At 42.5% G+C, this 16,245-nt stretch overlaps 3 protein-coding genes across 4 annotated transcripts in view; 2 read left to right on the top strand and 1 right to left on the bottom strand.

Moving 5' to 3' along the window:
* Positions 1-1,204: 1,204 nt before the first annotated feature.
* On the bottom strand, positions 1,205-4,344 carry C1H4orf46 (chromosome 1 C4orf46 homolog). The gene is made up of 2 exons (XM_060114616.1): positions 4,084-4,344; positions 1,205-2,710 (listed from the first exon to the last, which is right to left on the bottom strand). The coding sequence occupies exons 1-2, from the start codon at positions 4,261-4,263 to the stop codon at positions 2,555-2,557; spliced, it is 336 nt and encodes a 111-aa protein (XP_059970599.1). The 5' UTR covers positions 4,264-4,344; the 3' UTR covers positions 1,205-2,554.
* Positions 4,345-4,552: 208 nt separating this feature from the next.
* ETFDH (electron transfer flavoprotein dehydrogenase) overlaps positions 4,553-16,245 on the top strand; it is a 35,264-nt gene continuing 23,571 nt past the window's right edge. The window contains exon 1 of one of the 2 annotated variants that reach the window (XM_060114575.1): positions 4,553-4,914. In XM_060114575.1, the coding sequence (XP_059970558.1) occupies positions 4,881-4,914 (34 nt within the window). In that variant the 5' untranslated portion in view covers positions 4,553-4,880. The other variant, XM_060114581.1, reaches the window with a different exon arrangement.
* LOC132486496 (protein Hikeshi-like) lies at positions 13,236-13,792 on the top strand. The gene is made up of 2 exons (XM_060093771.1): positions 13,236-13,654; positions 13,687-13,792. Exons 1-2 carry the CDS (start codon positions 13,236-13,238, stop codon positions 13,790-13,792), a joined length of 525 nt encoding a protein of 174 aa, XP_059949754.1.

A 16,245-nucleotide genomic window follows, 5' to 3' on the forward strand; every position in this document is an offset into this window, starting at 1 on the left:
AAGGTGTCCACAGACGGCTCAGTGCCTGAAATCAGGGTTAGCCCAAGCTGACGGCAATTAAATAAAATTAGAAATCAACTAACATGCTTTTTCTAACTTAAAAAAACATACATGGGGGAGGCAGGGAGAGGAACTCACACAAAAACCAAAGTAGTACAAATCACACTCATGACACAGCCCAAACAGGGGAAGTTACAGGGAATCTTAGCTTGAGATCAAGCAAATAGATCAAAAGAATAGAGAGCTCAGACCGAGGCATTTATATGGCAATCGAATGACATGTAGCATTTGAAACATGGTATTTGGAGGAACACTTATACACATACAAAACAAGACCCGAAAATAAACCATAAGCAAAAAGAAATTCAGGTGGATTAAACACCTAAACATTAAAAACAAACTTTTTTAACTTTTGGAAAGACATATAGGAGAGCATCTTTATGACACTTCCTAGACAAGACACAGAAAACACTATTATGAAAGACTGGTGAGATTAAATTAAAATGAAAAACGCTTATTCAAGGAGACTCTATAATCAAATACAAAAATAAACCACAGACTACAAAAGATAGTTGAAACATACATAATGGATCATTAGTTAGTATTCAAAATATGTAATACCTACAAATCCATAAGGGAAACACAAAACATAACAGAAAAATGGACAAAAGGTATGGTCTGGGAAATCACACTGCATTTCCTCAATAGCCTGGTACTTACGTAAGTCAGCACTATTCAACGTGGGAGACTCTACAAGGCCATGGGTATCAGGCGAGAGACCACTGGGGCCCTCTGGTGGCTGGTTACTACATACACAAAATAGTAGTTATTTTTTTAAACTCAAGTATAGTTGATTTACAGTATTAGTTTCAGGACAGTACTTTGTAGTGTTTTGAAACCATGCATACGTATTAAAAATACAAGAACGCAAACTAGAATACGCACCACCTCTAGGACAGTGGTTATCTCTGGGGAGAGAAGAAGGGGATGGGATCAAAGAGGTAACAAAACAAGCTCCAAATGCATCTAACATTTACATACATGCATAGATCTGAAGAAAACATACCAAATGTTAATTCATTAAATCCACATGGTGAGAATACATGGGTGTTCTTTAAATCATTCACCTTTTCTGTTAGGTTTGAAATATTTCAGTAAAAAGTTTTAAAATAATGAACCCAAAGAAATGGAAATAACATTTGGTTTGAGCAAAAGTTTATTTTTGTACATTTTAAAAATTGCAATTTTCATGACACATAAGAAAAACCGTTTTCTAATATCAAAATAAGCATCTCTTTGGTATAGGAACACACCATATGTGTTATCCTTAACTTAAAAAAATTAATCAAGAACCATGACCTAATATGCTAAACTATCCTTTGTCCATCCATGTGTCCCCTTTCACAGGCCCATTGTGGGGCTTGGGAATATAGTTCTGTACATACCTCCTTACCTACAAAGAAGTAAGATACTGTATCAGAGGCATCCAGAAGTTACACAGCAAGAGAATTAGTTGGTTCAATCACTGACATATACGACACAAACCCAACAAAAAAGAGAAAGAGAGAGAGAGGGAGCGCAACGTAAGATACGGGACAAGTAAAATAGAACACTGTCATGAAGATCAAATAATAGGAAAATAATTACATCATTTAAATTTGATGTATTTTTTTAAAGTAACTTGTTTAGAATTATATTTAGAATTTAGAATTATTACTTGCCAAGCTCCAAAAGTAATAACACAGAGCCACAATTTTGATAAGGCACGTTAAAGAGAGCAAACATATAACAACATCAAATATGAGAAATATCCATAAAAGCAGTTAACCTTAGGAAAAAAAATAGGCATTCTTTCAAGACAGGTTTCAGTAAAAGCTTTTTTGGAAAGCATCATAGAAGGGTGAAAAATATTTATCATATATTTTAAAAAGCTGTCAGCAGTTAAAGATCAAAATCCTGTTTAAAAAAAAAAAGACAACATTTTCCTTCAGGTCAATGAGGTTCTGACTCAAATATCTTTTCGAGAAACAATTATAATCTTTATGCTAAAAACAGGAAGAAAAAACAGCTTTTAACTGCGTTGTCAACTCTTATTCATCAAACATTTAGTGATTGTTGTGTAACAGACTTCTAGCTGCTGGACATATATAAGTAATAAGACACAATCATTGGTTCTAGGAAACTTAGCCTAATGGAGCTGAATCTAACATTGGTCCATATAATAAAGCTCGACTTCAAACTCTGCCATTTTTGATATCTTCTTGCAAACTGAAGAGAGTAATGGTCCACCTAGTTTGCTACTGGTAGCACTGTGGCATTATTAATATTATCTACTGATTAACTTTCATAGAAGAGTCTCTGAAAGTTTAGAGAACAGAAAGTGTTTAAAGATAAACGGGTCAGCATCAAAAATAACATCATATTCTGTTTTCACAAAATGAAGAAAACCAAGGAAAATTTCATCTTCTGTATACAGAACTGCTGGTGATTATCCTATCCACACGGTACATGTGCACACATCATAAATGAGGTGGTATGGATTATTACAGTCAAATCAGTTGTCAGGCTTCAAGGAATCATAGCCTTCTTTCAAGAGGTCCCGCCATGTTTTAAGGAAACGTGCATTTTCTGTACATTTGAAGGCAAGCTCTTCCACTTGAGCTGATACTGCAGATGCAGCTTCAAGAAGTTTGGTTAATGAAAATGCTGCCTGAAATTATAAAAAAAAAAAAGTCAAACAATAGAAGCTTATTTCTTTTTAAAATTCTCTCCGCATCTTATAAACCAACCTGAAAATAACTTAGAACCTCGAATCCAATGCCCAAGTTATTTTCTTTAAAAGTAAAAAAATCTACAAACTAAAACATCAGCTCTTTCGTGGAACCTAAGAAATTTTCTTTTTCTTTCCCTTTTTTTTTCAAATTTAGTTGCTTCTTTGTTTGCATCGGGTCTTAGTTGCAGCAGGCAGGCTCGTCCTTGGGGCACGCGGGCTCACTAGCTGCCCGGCGCCGGCTCTACAGCGCGCGGCTCAGATGCCCAGGTGGCAGGCGGGATCTTAGTCCCCCGACCAGGGCTCGGGCCCGCCTCCGCTGCGTTGCAAGGCGGATTCTTAACCACTGGACCACCCGGGAAGTCCCAGAAGTTCTTCTATATGAAGTAAGCTTTGAGGAAGTATGTCTGCGAGAAAGATAATCCATGACGGATGAGACATGAGCAGTCAGCATTTTTTTTCGTTGAAAATACACTAGAGTCTCATTTAGCTCAACAAGACGCCTTGGGCCCGCTGACACCAAGTACCAGAAGTATCTGAAGGTCTTCTTATGACACAGCTCTTACTGATACGTGGGTACCAAGGGCCGTGCTCCACTGTCTTTACCTGTGAACGCGGCAGACCGTGAAAACGTACAGACCAAAGAACAGACCCTCACTCAAGTTACACATCGCACTGCATTCTACGCGCTCACTTGGAACCAGCCTGCTCAGCAGAGACAGAAACTGCAGCACCACTCTCTCCATCTTCTAGAACAATCAATACCGACTGAGCAACGAGACATTAACGGAGTTCACTCCGCAGTTTGCGATCTGCACAGGAGGGTCTCCCAGTTAAGACACACCCTACATTTTACCTTAAATCCTGAAACCGGGACCCCTCGGGGAGGCGGGGTCTGGAAATTGGAGTTTCAACAGAAGCCGTCCAGACCCGGCATCCCGGCAGACACCCCGGGGAGGGGTCTCTGCCCCGTTAGTGGAAGCCGTCTGGACACCCGGGCGGGGAGTGACCCGTCCTGACTGGGTCCGCCCGGACAGATAATCGCCTTGTCAGCGGGCTCTGGGCAGACGGCCAACCGGGACGGGGGCGCCTTAAGTCCCGGCAGAGGGATCACGGCCTGGCCCTCAGCCCCGCAGACGAGGTGGGGCGGGCGATGCGAACTGCGCGGTTTCGGGTTACAGCGCCGGACGGGAACCCGGCGGCCGGGCACGAAGAAAACCCGGCGCGCGCGCGGCGCGGGAGGGGTGCCCGGGACACCCGACGCGGATCCTGAACACGGGCGGGACCGGCCCGGACCCGCCGGCCGCACTCACGTCTCCGATCTGCAGCTCCACCTCCTCCAGCGGGTCCACCGGCCGGCCGCTGTTCCTGTTCGGAACCGGCCGGCCCAAACCCCCCGGGGTGCCGGGGGAAGATGCTGAAGACGCGTCTGAAGACGAGGCAGAGGAGGGCGGCGGCTGCGGGGAAAGCCGCAGCTCCTCCGGGTCCGCCATGGAGCGGGCTGGGGGGTGGGACGGCACCTCGGCGGCCGAACCGATACCAACCGACTTTCAACCGCTCGCGCCTAAATCCCAGTGGGCCCGCCTCCTCGCCGCTCTCGGCCCTGGGCCGCGAAGCCCTGTCACTTTCTTGGGACAGCCAATCAGGTGCCAGTGAGTGCGCCTCGGGCGGCTCTGCGCTCCAGAAGCAGAAGGCAACACCTCCCAGGGTGCCGTGCGCGCCGCTCCGCCCCACCTTCTTGGCACTGCGCGCGCGAAGCACCCTGGGATTGGTGGTCTCGGCCCCACAGAGCTCCGGCGGCCTCCGCGCGCCCGGGTGAGAGGCCGCGCCGCCTGCAGCCGCGGGCGGCGCCGGGACTTGGAGTCTCTTCCCTTCTCCCCTCAGTCCGTGACCCGGAAGCGCTGCCTTCGTCGCGTCTCGCGAGGCGTCAGTGCACAGCAAGAGGGAGGCGGGAGCGCCGTGAAGGCGGAGCGGTCGCTGAGGAGGGAGGCGGAGACTCCGCGCGTGTAGGCGGGCGATGGCGCCCCTCCCGGCCTAGAGGTCCCGCGCCCGGGCGAGCCGAGCCCGAGCTCCTCCCGCGGCGTCCGCCAGCGTACCGGCTGCAGTGAACATGCAGGTGCCGCTGGCCAGGCTGGCCTGCCCGGGTGAGCGGGGTCTGCGCGCGCGGGTGAGGGGAGCGAGGTCGCGGGGCAGCCCGGGCCCGCGTCGTTGGGTAGAACCAAGGCAGAGGGCGCGCGGTCAGCGCCCGGCGGACCCTGGGTTCCTCCCCGGCTTCCTCCCCGGCTCGTCCAGCTGCAGAGTTGACAACTAACTAGGCCAGAGGTCACGGGCGGAGGAAACTTGTCAGTACGGCGCCGCCGCGGAATCTCCCCGAGCGCCGGTGCTGAGCCCCTTCCCGAAGCCCATGCGTTGTCTGTTGCCGAGTTGGAAATGGGTAAACTAACATTTGCACAGCTTTTCCCCTTGGTCTTCAGCTGGCTGGCGTCTTGGCAGCCGTCCTACTCCTTTCTTAAGAATTTGAACCGTTCTGCCACCAGCATTAACTTTCAAATGCTGCCCAAGTGACCAGAGTGGATCTGGGGCCAGGAATTTTTCTGCGTTGCCTGAAATTAACTCTAGGGCTTGTCGTGTCATGGTTGCCCCTAGAACCGTCAGGATGACTTGGTAAAATACCTGATTACCCGCCCCCGCTTTCACTTAAGAAAAAAAAAGTAGAATGATGCAGCGGGATGGGTTTTGTTTTGTTTTACCTAAAAACAAAAGAACGGTTAAAAAGTCAAAAAAAAAAGTTTACTCCAGAATATTGAATTCTCCCACAACGGACTTAGTTTTTATCTTTAGTTTCTTTAAATTAATTTGTGGTTATAGAATAAACAGGTGTACCTATTGCAAAGTCAACGAATTTCATGAAATTCGAATTTTGTCAAATTCGGCCATCGTGGATTAAATAGTTAGGATTTCATTTAAAGCTTCCATACCTCGTGCGTGTATTACTACACCTAACGGGTAAGTATTGTTGACTGAAAAAGAAAAAAAAAGCACAACCTAAAGGTTGCGAATTATGTTTTATTCGCAGACACACTGAGCACTTAAGCCCAGGAGGCAGCCTCTTCAGATAGCTCTGAGGGACTGTTCTGAAGACGTCAGGGAGAAGCCAAGATGCAGAGGAGTTTTTGTAAAAACAAACAAACAAAAGCAAAAAAAAAAAAAAAAAAAGCCAGGTAGTTGGAACATGAAAAGATTACTGCTCATTAGTGAAAAGCAGATATCTCAAGTTAATGAATTAAGCATTTTGCCAGGTATGGGAAGATGCAAGAGTCTGGCCTCATTGAACTCATTCCTTTGATGTCCACCTTTGCTCTCTGGGGCCAGTGTCCTGCTTCTCTCCATCCTGAATCCCCCCACCTGGGTGCACAGCTGGGACAGCTGCAGTGGCTGAGGGCTTGATGGCTCCACATCCTTTGTTCACTGAGATGGCAGGCGACATTCTTTGTCCACAGTGCCTCCTGTTAGTCATAAATTTGACCAATATTTGGGAGTCATTTCATGACCAGTTTTTGTCCCATGGCGCTAGGAGGGCTCATTCCTAGATCAGGCGAAGATTCTGTTGATAGGCCACCCAATGTGTTATTTTGGGGATCGGGCCCAGTTGGTAATCTAAAATTCTCTGCGGCGCCTGTCTTACTAGTTTATGATGATCCAGGAGCTGTTTTCCCTTGTTACTTCTTCCCATATCTAAAGTTGCACTGTTACAATTATTCTAGAGTTATGTATGTGATCAGCTGTCTTAAGACATCATTGATTTTGTTGGAGGCCTGGTTACACATTGGGTAATGCAAGAGAAAGCACTCCTATAAAATAGACGGGATATAAGTAATACAGCTAATAACATTAATAAGGTCAGAGTGCAGCAGAGAGAGGGACAAGTCATAAGTAATTTGAAACTAACAAGAGAGCAAATTAAAACAATGATTAGTATAACTAGTTGTAATCTGGTCGAAATAAGCCATCAAGTCCCCAGGGGAGCCAGCTGGAGAAGCCAAATTCTGGAGGGATCAGGTAGAGAGAAAAAGAAATGTTTCATCTTCGTTTCCAAAGGTATACTTAATCAACTTGTGGGTAAGTGTAAGAGGAGAGGTTTTCCAGCTCAGTGGTATGATCTAAAAGTTGTCGGAAACTTGTATTTGTCAAATAGTCCTTTTTGTAAATCTTCTTGAAGATCTTCATTATATAAAAGCATCAGAGTAAACCAATGATTGTCTAAAAACGACAAAAGACTTAACATGGCATGGTTAAAGATCTGATTACAATGCAATTGACAAGAAACTTGGATATTTCTGTGACAAACAACATTTTAAGATAATAACTAGAATTATGACTGATAGCATTATACCAGGACATATCAGACTTAGGAATTCTTTACAAATTTTGGAATATCTATATGAATGACATCTAACCTTAGAAGGTATTATCACCACTTATTTGACAGTGTTTCCCATGTAAGTTAACATAAATAAACTTAGTTTAATATCTCTCTTTGAGATATCTCAGGATTCCTTTGAAGCATCTCAGAGTTAGCTGGGGGTCAGAAGAACTTTAGTTAGAATTTTCGATTTGGGAAGTTTGTCAAAAGTATCAAAAAGGTTTCAAAACACTTGGTCAAATAGGATCATAGGTCACTGTGAAATAACACTTATTCACTTAACGAAAGTGACAAAATACTTCAAAAAGCAAAAACAGATCACTTAGAGGCACGGAAACTCAATCTCTTATCAAAAGCAGTGAAAACTTTGTTCTCTTAACAGAGAGAGGAACCAAGTCCAGTCCTACATCAGCCTATTTTTAATAACAAAATCCATTTACCTAATTAAATTTAATCTAATCCCAGCCTGACCATGTCCAGAACTCCTTTTCAGGGCTCCCTTTCTGCAAACCTTCCACAACTTTCTGTGTTCATATTAGTTTGTTCCTTAATTTTTTTATCCAGAAGTAAATGTCTCTAGGACAAAATCACCCTTCTTTTTCCAACAAATTCATTTCTATTCTTCATATCTTCTTTTGCTGAGAACATACATCCTACTTTCCTAGCACACTGAAATGTTTCCCTTAATATTTTTAGTAGCTTTGATTACATATTACAGTTTTAACCCTTAAAAACCTTAATCTTTAGCAAAAACTGAAAAGGAGCAAGTGATTGGGAACTGTTTGTTCACAAACAGCATTTCCTGATTAGAATATTCTATAACCTCTAGAAACATACATCTTCTCATAGCATAATTTCTTTCCTCAGTGTGGTACAAGATGTGTCCAATAAACCCAAACATCTTTAGTTTCCCTCTCGTAGGAGACAAAAGTAGGTAGATTTAGACCTGTTTAGCAATTCAAAGACGGAAGGGAAATGCAAGTTCACCCTAGAAGGACTTCTGTTACTTTAAGGTCAGAATTCTGAAAAGGTGTTTTATCAAGCCGGTTTTCTCTAACTTAACTGTGTGCACAATAAAAAAAGCCCCATCTTTGTCATTTTCGAGGCAAGATTTCCTTTAATTCCCAATTAAGTAAGTACTTGTAAGTATCAGGTTTGTACGTACATAAACCTGGCTGGAGTCTTAGTTGGAGGCAAAGATTTTAGGCCAGCCTCTCACCTCATCACCCAGTCCAGAGCCCCCAGTGTCTTTCAGCCAGGCCCCCCACACCCAGTATCTTGCATCTTGGGAACCAGGTGCCTGTTACACACCACCACATAAAACTCTGGATCATCAACCAGTAATCTGGAGCTCTGAGAACCAGGGGAGACTCACCCAGATTCGTCTGGAGTCTCTCAGGAGGTGGGTGGACAGAAGAGGCCTCTGCTGGTACCAAGGCTCCCATTCCTCGGAGAGTTCAGGTGAAGGAGAGAAGTCAGCTCTGTGTCCTTAGTGGTCGCCAAACTGTCAACTGGGGGATAAAAGAACACAGTGTAAAAGTTGAGAATTATGTTTTAGTCAACAGACATTCTGAGGACTACAGCCCGGGAGACAACCTCTGAGACAGCTCTGAGGGACTGCTCCAGAGACATAAGGGAAGAGCCAGGATCTGGAGAGTTTTTGCAACAATAACAACCAAAAACAAAAACAAACAGGTAGTTGGAACATCAAAAGATTACTGCTAATTAGAGAAAACTAAAAATCTCAAGTTAATGAATTTAGTGCTTTTCTCTGTATGGGAAGATGCAAGAGTCTGGGCTCATTGAAATTATTCCTTTGATGTGCACCTATACCATCTAGGGCCAGTATCCTGCTTTTCTCCATCCTGAATCCCCTCAGGGTGCACTCGGGGGCAGCTGCAGTGGCTGAGGGCTTCATGGCCTCAACATCCTTTGTTTACTGAGATGACAGGCTGACAGGTGACATTCTTTGTCCACAGTTTGCTTTATGTTTTTCGGAATATCAAAGTAATCGGACGCTATCTGCCCTACTCTTAATTTAGTTGAAATCATTCTTGGGTCAAGTGCTATCCAAATTCCTCCCAAATGACCATTTCTATTTTCATTGGGTATTTAAATCATTGCCATTTCATAGCCTGGTGTTAGCACTACTGGCAACAAAGAGATGGACCTAGAATTGCCATCTGTGATTTTGTACGGTGATGTTAGGAGTTCACTGGACTTCTTGACCTCACTTCTCTACCACAATTCAGCCAGTGTGTCTAAGTGTTTAAATCTCTAAAATGAAGTATCTGATTTTTTTCAGAAAGGGGGTAAAGGTTGTGACTTTTTTTTTTTTTTAATCCCCTGGAGGAGATCAGACTACCTAGTTCCAAGTATTTTCAAGAAAATCATTAGCTGTATAAATAATGGAATTACAGTTTTGTCTGATACCAACTCATCAGTTTTCAGAAGCAAATAATAGCTTCTGTACACTAAACTACAATGCATCATAAAGCAAATTTGTTTTTTATAATAAGTAAATATTCTTTTGAATGAATATAATACTATATTTGAACACTGGAACTGGGCTCTCCTATAATATCTTTATCATTTTTTCAAGATTTAGGAGAGGTGAAGGGATAACTAGGTTTTAAAAAATTATTCCCAATATTATAGTTTTTATTATGCTATTTTCCAGTAGAGAAAATTAGTTACCTTGACACTTTTTTTAGAGTGACTGTCAAAAACAGATTTTTAGTGTTTAAGAGGCTTTAGGGTTCAGTTGCTTCAAATCTCTTCCCCTCCTGCATTCATCATAATCTTTAATTATTGATTGGTGCTAGGTTTTTACTTTTAAAACAGTCATTTTATTGGAAAGAATGAAACATAAAAATATATCAGTTATGCAGTGGGGTGCTAAAGAATAAAAATAATCAGCCTATGCCAGGCTGACATCTCTCCTTTTAATCAGAAAAGAAAGAAAACAACTTGTTTTCAGGTTCCATTACTTGAGAGATCATTTCAAGTCCAATTGTAGTCTCAGAGTTGACTGGTGTTGGGAGGATTGAGAGAGGGATTGGCTGGGATCATCTGACTTTCTCTTTGTCTGCTGTAAATGGGGATTGTGGTGCCCCACGTATCTCATAAGGTCATGAAGAGGACAATGTGGTATTAAAATTGAAAATTCCTATGTGCTCCATATGTCCATGAGAATGCAAATTTTATTATTTATTCCAAATCCATGCAAAAGCCTTTGTTGATCTTTACTATTTACTTGTTGTTCCATATTGAGAAATTTGTTCATATGCAGATAGATGCTTCATTCTATTGGTAAGATTGCTCTGTAACCCAGGAATTCGTTTTAGGAAATTAACACCAGAGATTTACAGATACCTGGATGATAGTTAAAATTGTAATTAGGAAGGTACCTATCCCATTAACAACTGTGGATTAGCCACTTGCTTTGTGTAAGACATTCTAGATCCTACACCGTAGTATTTCCAAGGCAGAGACTGACCGTAAACTTTAGAGCTGGTGGAGTGGGGAGAGTTCATAACCTACTGAATTCAAACACAAAGTAGACAGACTCCAGAGCCTATTCACTTAACTGCTGCCTTTTTCTTCGTTGCCTCTTTGTTTTGTTTTCAATTAATAAACTTTATTTTATTTAGTAGCTTTAGGTTGGAAGAAAAATTGAGTGGAAAGTACACAGAGTTTCCATATAACTTTCTCCCTTTCCCCGTTAACATCTTGCACTGGTGTGGTACCTTCGTCGCAATTGGGGAGACGTTATTATTAAAGTTCATGGCTTTAATGAACTAAAAGTTATAGTTTACGTTAAGAACGTAAGAACGTAAAGTTATAGTTTACGTTAAGGTTCACTCTGTGTGTTGGACAGTCTGTGAGTTTTGACAAATGTGTAATGATGCGTATCCACCATTAAATACATTGTCATACAGGAGAGCCTCGCTGCCCTTCCTCCCTGAACACCTGATACCCACTGATCTCTCACTGTCTCCATAGCTGTGCCTTTTCCAGAATGTCCTAGAGTTGGAATCATACAGGATGCAGCCTTTTCAATATGCATTTCCATTTCCTCCGTGTCTTTTCATTTTTTAGCCCTAAATAATATTGCATTGTATGGACGTACCACAGTCTGTTTATCCATTCACCTATTGAAGGACATCTCCCAAGTTTTGATCATTATGAATAAAGCTGTTATAAACATACATGTGAAGCTTTTTTTAAAATCTGGATGTTTTGTTTTATTTTACTGTGATAAGAACACAGCATGAGATATACACTGTTGACAAAATTTTAAATGTACAATGCATTATTGTTGACTAGAGGTAAAGTGTCATTCAGGAGGTCTCTAGAGTTTGTTCATCTTGCTTGACTGTGGTTTTTTGTGTGGATGTTAATTTTCAGCTCATTTTGGCAATTGCAATTGCTGGATCCTATCGTTAAGGGTATGTTTAGCTTTGTTAGAAACTGCCAAACTGTCTTCCAAAGTGTCTGTACCATTTTACGTTCCCACCAGCAGTGAATGAGCGTTCCTGCTACTCCACATGCTCTTAGCATTTGGTGTTGTCCATGTTCTGGGTTTTGGCCATTCTAATAGGTGGGTAGTGGTATCTCATTGTTTTAATTTGCAATTCCCAAATGACACAAGATGTTCAGCATCTTTTCCTATGCTTATTTTCCATCTGAATATCTTCTTTGGTGAGGTGTCTGTTCAGATCTTTAACCTATCTTTTAATTGAGTTGCTTGTTTTCTTGTTGAGTTGTATGAGTTCTTTGTATATTTTGTATGTCAGCCCTATATCAGCTTTGTGTTCTGCAGATACTTTCTTCCAGCCTACAGCTTAGCTGTTCATTCCCTCATGTTGGTCTTTTAATGCTTTTGATTTATGATTCTAGCCTGCCTTTTCACAGAGAATTACACTTAAAAAAAAGCACTAACCTGGGCTTCCCTGGTGGCGCAGTGGTTGAGAGTCCGCTTGCCGATGCAGGGGACACGGGTTCGTGCCCCGGTCTGGGAGGATCCCACATGCTGCGGAGTGGCTGGGCCCGTGAGCCATGGCCGCTGAGCCTGCGCGTCCGGAGCCTGTGCTCTGCAACGGGAGAGGCCACAACAGTGAGAAGCCCACATACCGCAAAAAAAAAAAAAAAAAAAAAAAAAAAAAGGCACTAACCTGTTTAATAATATCATGAGTCCATCATAAATAAGTACTCTAATAAAGGGAAATATAAAAAGGAATGATAATCAATAAATATTCGTACCTATATATAGGCTAACACTGGGATCTAGCATACAAAAAGAAAAAGGAATACTTTAGGTGTATTCTGTCTGCTGGGAAACACAGACAAATAAAAAAGACAGTTATGTTTATATCATTTTTTGGTCATATAGATGTTTTAAATTTTTAGTTAAGTGATCTTATGATTTTTGAGATTTTTTTGCCACACTTAGAAAAACATTTCCAAATCAAAGCTTCTTTAAAAAAATTACAATTGTTTTGCCCATAATCTTTTGTGTGTGTGACTGTAAATGTTCTCTTTTAAGCAAGAGTTTTATTGAGATACAAGTTACACACCATACAATCACATCATCTGAAGGATACGACTCAGTGGTGTTTAGTATATTCACAGAGTTGAGCAACCGTCACCACAGTGTGTCTTAGAACATTGCCATCATCCCAGAAAGAAACCTCATACCCATTAACAATCACTCCCCAGCCCCTCCAGCCCTAGGTGACAACTCTCCATCCACTTAATGGACATTTGGGTCGTTTCTACTGTGGGGCTGCTGTGAATAGCGTACCTATGAACATTCATGTACAAGTTTTTGTGCAGACATATGTTCTCTTTTATCTTAAGTATATACCTGAGGAAGGAGAGGTCAGAGGTCATGGGGGCAGGAGGCGTTTCTGCCACTGGCCTAGTTGCTGTGTAGCAGAGAGGTAGGCATCCGCCACCACGTTCTGGAAGGTTCTTGGGCTCGACTAGGGCAGTAGCGCCGGGACTTTGGGTCTCTGCTGGCTGAGTGGAGCCGCCACCATGTTTGGCCGCTTGGTGGTGGGGAGGCTGGTACAGACTGCTGCACAGCAAGTGGCAGAGGATAAATTTGTTTTTGGTTTGCCTGATTATGAAAATATCAACCGTGCTGTGGTTTTTATGCTGGGAACAGTCCCATTTCCTGAGGGAATGGAAGGATCTGTCTACTTTTCCTATCCTGATTCAAATGGAATGCCAGTATGGCAACTCTTAGGATTTGTCACGAATGGGAAACCAAGTGCCATCTTCAAAATTTCAGGTCTTAAATCTGGAGAAGGAAGCCAGCACCCTTTTGGAGCCATGAATATTGTCCGAACTCCATCTGTTGCTCAGATTGGAAGTTCAGTGGAATTACTGGACAGTCTGGCTCAGCAGACTTCTGTAGGTAATGCTGCTGTGTCTTCAGTTGACTCATTTACTCAGTTCACACAAAAGATGTGGACAGCTTCTACAGTTTTGCTTCATTTGATGTCTCTCAGGCCCAGATGACACCAAGTCCATCTGAAATGTTCATTCCAACAAATGTGGTTCTGAAATGGTATGAAAACTTTCTAAAATGACTAGCACAGAACTCTGTCTTTTGGAAAACATAATTTGAATAAAATAATTTTTAATGGAAAAAAAGTATATACCTATGACTGAGTTATATGGAAACTGTATGTTTAACATTCTGAGGAACTGCCAGACTGTTTTCCAAAGTGGCTGCACCATTTTACTCCCCCACCAGCTGTGTACGAGGGTTCCAATTTCTCCACATCCTCACCAGCACTTGTTATGTCTTGTTGATTATAGCCGTCTTAGTGGATATAAAGTGGTATCGTGTTGTGGTTTTGATTTGTATTTCTCTTGATGTTTAATGATATTGAGCATCTTTTCATGTGCTTATTGGACATTTGTTTATCTCCTTTGGAGAAACATCTATTCAGATTCTTTGTGTGTTTTTAATTGGGTTGTTTGTCTTTTTATTATTAGAAATGAGTTCTTTATATATGCCAGATACAAGTCCCTTATCACATATATGACGTGCAGATACTTTCTCCCCTTCCATGGCTTATCTTTTCCCTTTCTTGTTGGTATCTTGTAAAAACAAAGAGTTATCATTTTTATGAAGGACAGTGTATCTGTTTTCTTTTTTGTTGCTTGTGCTTTTGGTGTCATAGCTAAGAAGCCATTGCCTAATCCAAGGTCACAAATATTTACACCCTTTTTTTTTTTTGAGATAGCACGAGGAGTTCCCATACACCCTTCACCGAGCTTAACTTCGTATCCGTAGAACAATTAGTAAGAAATTAACATTGGTGCAGTACTATTAACTAAACTACAGACTTTATTCAGATCCTTTTCTGTCCAGGACCCCACATTGCTTCAGCTGTCACGTCTTCTCACATCAAGTCTGCTTCAGTGTGGTAATTCCGCTGTCTTTTCTTGTCTCTCATGACCTGGCACTTGCAGTGTGGACTGGTCAGGCATTTTGTAGGAGGTCCCTCAATCCGAGTCTGTCTGGTGCTTTCTCTCGATTAGACTAAGGTTGTGGATTTGGGAGAGGTATAGCACAGAGATGAGGAGCCCTTCTCATCACATTACATCATGTGATGCCTGTATGTCTTATTGCCGGTAATGGTAAACTTGATCACTTAGGTAAAGTGTCTGTCATATTTCTCCACTGTAAAGCTAGTATTTTTCCCTGCCACACTCTACTTGTTGGAAGCTAATCCCTAAGTTCAGCCCACACTCAAAAGCAGAGAGTCAAATAATTTGTGGATCTATCACCATAATCTTTTTTTAAATTTATTTATTTATTTATTTTTGGCTGCGTTGGGTCTTCGTTGCTGTGTGTGGGCTTTCTCTAGCTGTGGTGAGCGGGGGCTACTCTTCATTGTGGTGCATGGGCTTCTCATTGCTGTGTCTTCTCTTGTTGCGGAGCATGGGCTCTAGGCGCACAGGCTCAGTTGTGGCATACGGGCTCAGTAGTTGTGGCATGTGGGCTCTAGAGTGCAGGCTCAGTAGTTGTGGCTCACGGGCTTAGTTGCTCCGTGGCATGCGGGATCTTCCCGGACCAGGGCTCAAACCCGTGTCCCCTGCATTGGCAGGTGGATTCTTTTTTTTTTTATTTTTTTGCCGTACGCGGGCCTCTCACTGTTGCGGCCTCTCCCGTTGGGGAGCACAGGCTCTGGACGCGCAGGCTCAGCGGCCATGGCTCACGGGCCCAGCCGCTCCGCAGCATGTGGGATCTTCCTGGATCGGGGCACGAACCCGTGTCCCCTGCATCGGCAGGTGGGCTCTCAACCACTGCGCCACCAGGGAAGTCCGGCAGGTGGATTCTTAACCACTGCGCCACCAGGGAAGTCGTCACCATAAACTTTTATACTTTGACTTTTCCTGTTAAAATCATTGATCAAATGGAATTCATTTTCATGTAAGGAGAGAGGTATACTTTTTTCCAAATTTTCTACCTGTCTCTGACCATTTAATGAGGAGCTGTCTCTTCTTCCTTATTTGAAATGGTGTCTTTATCATATGACAGATCCTTAAGTGTATTCCGTCTATTTCTAAACTCTTTATTCTGTTCCTTTGATTATTCCATCCCTTCTCCCATAACAGACTTTTAATTATTTAAGCTACAAATATAAGTTTTTATATCTTTCAGGGCTATTCCCAAGGGAGGATTCTCTGCCCTTCTTTTATTAAGGGAAGGATTGCCATGGAGAGGAGTACCAGAGAAGGGAGTGAGAAATTGAAGATACAGGAGTTAGGGGGGGTCTTTGACCTAGGAGTGTCTCTAAGAAGATGGGGAGGGTTAGCCTCGTCATCCAGGTGGAAGGATTACTCTAAGTGAGGAGAAAAGACATCTCTTTATTATAACTGAGAGAATGAACAAAGGACGGACACAATACATATTACATTAGAGGTTCTTGCCAGGAATTGAGACAGTTTCCAGCTAATTGCTTCTGTCTTTCTGTGAGGTTTGATGTGCTTGGTTTCAGGTAAGGGAGGGAGGAGATAGAGGTGAAGG

The sequence above is a fragment of the Mesoplodon densirostris genome, chromosome 1 (genome assembly GCF_025265405.1).
Source record: "Mesoplodon densirostris isolate mMesDen1 chromosome 1, mMesDen1 primary haplotype, whole genome shotgun sequence".
Lineage (NCBI taxonomy): Eukaryota > Metazoa > Chordata > Mammalia > Artiodactyla > Ziphiidae > Mesoplodon > Mesoplodon densirostris.

Bases quoted from the DNA above. Each gene is read 5' to 3' on its own strand.
- C1H4orf46 (XM_060114616.1), bottom strand. From the start codon at position 4,263: ATGGCGGACCCGGAGGAGCTGCGGCTTTCCCCGCAGCCGCCGCCCTCC. The intron at 2,711-4,083 runs GTGAGTGCGGCC...TTATAATTTCAG, and splicing joins TGGAGCTGCAGATCGGAGAC to GCAGCATTTTCATTAACCAA.
- LOC132486496 (XM_060093771.1), top strand. From the start codon at position 13,236: ATGTTTGGCCGCTTGGTGGTGGGGAGGCTGGTACAGACTGCTGCACAG. The intron at 13,655-13,686 runs GTTCACACAAAA...CAGCTTCTACAG, and splicing joins TCAGTTGACTCATTTACTCA to TTTTGCTTCATTTGATGTCT.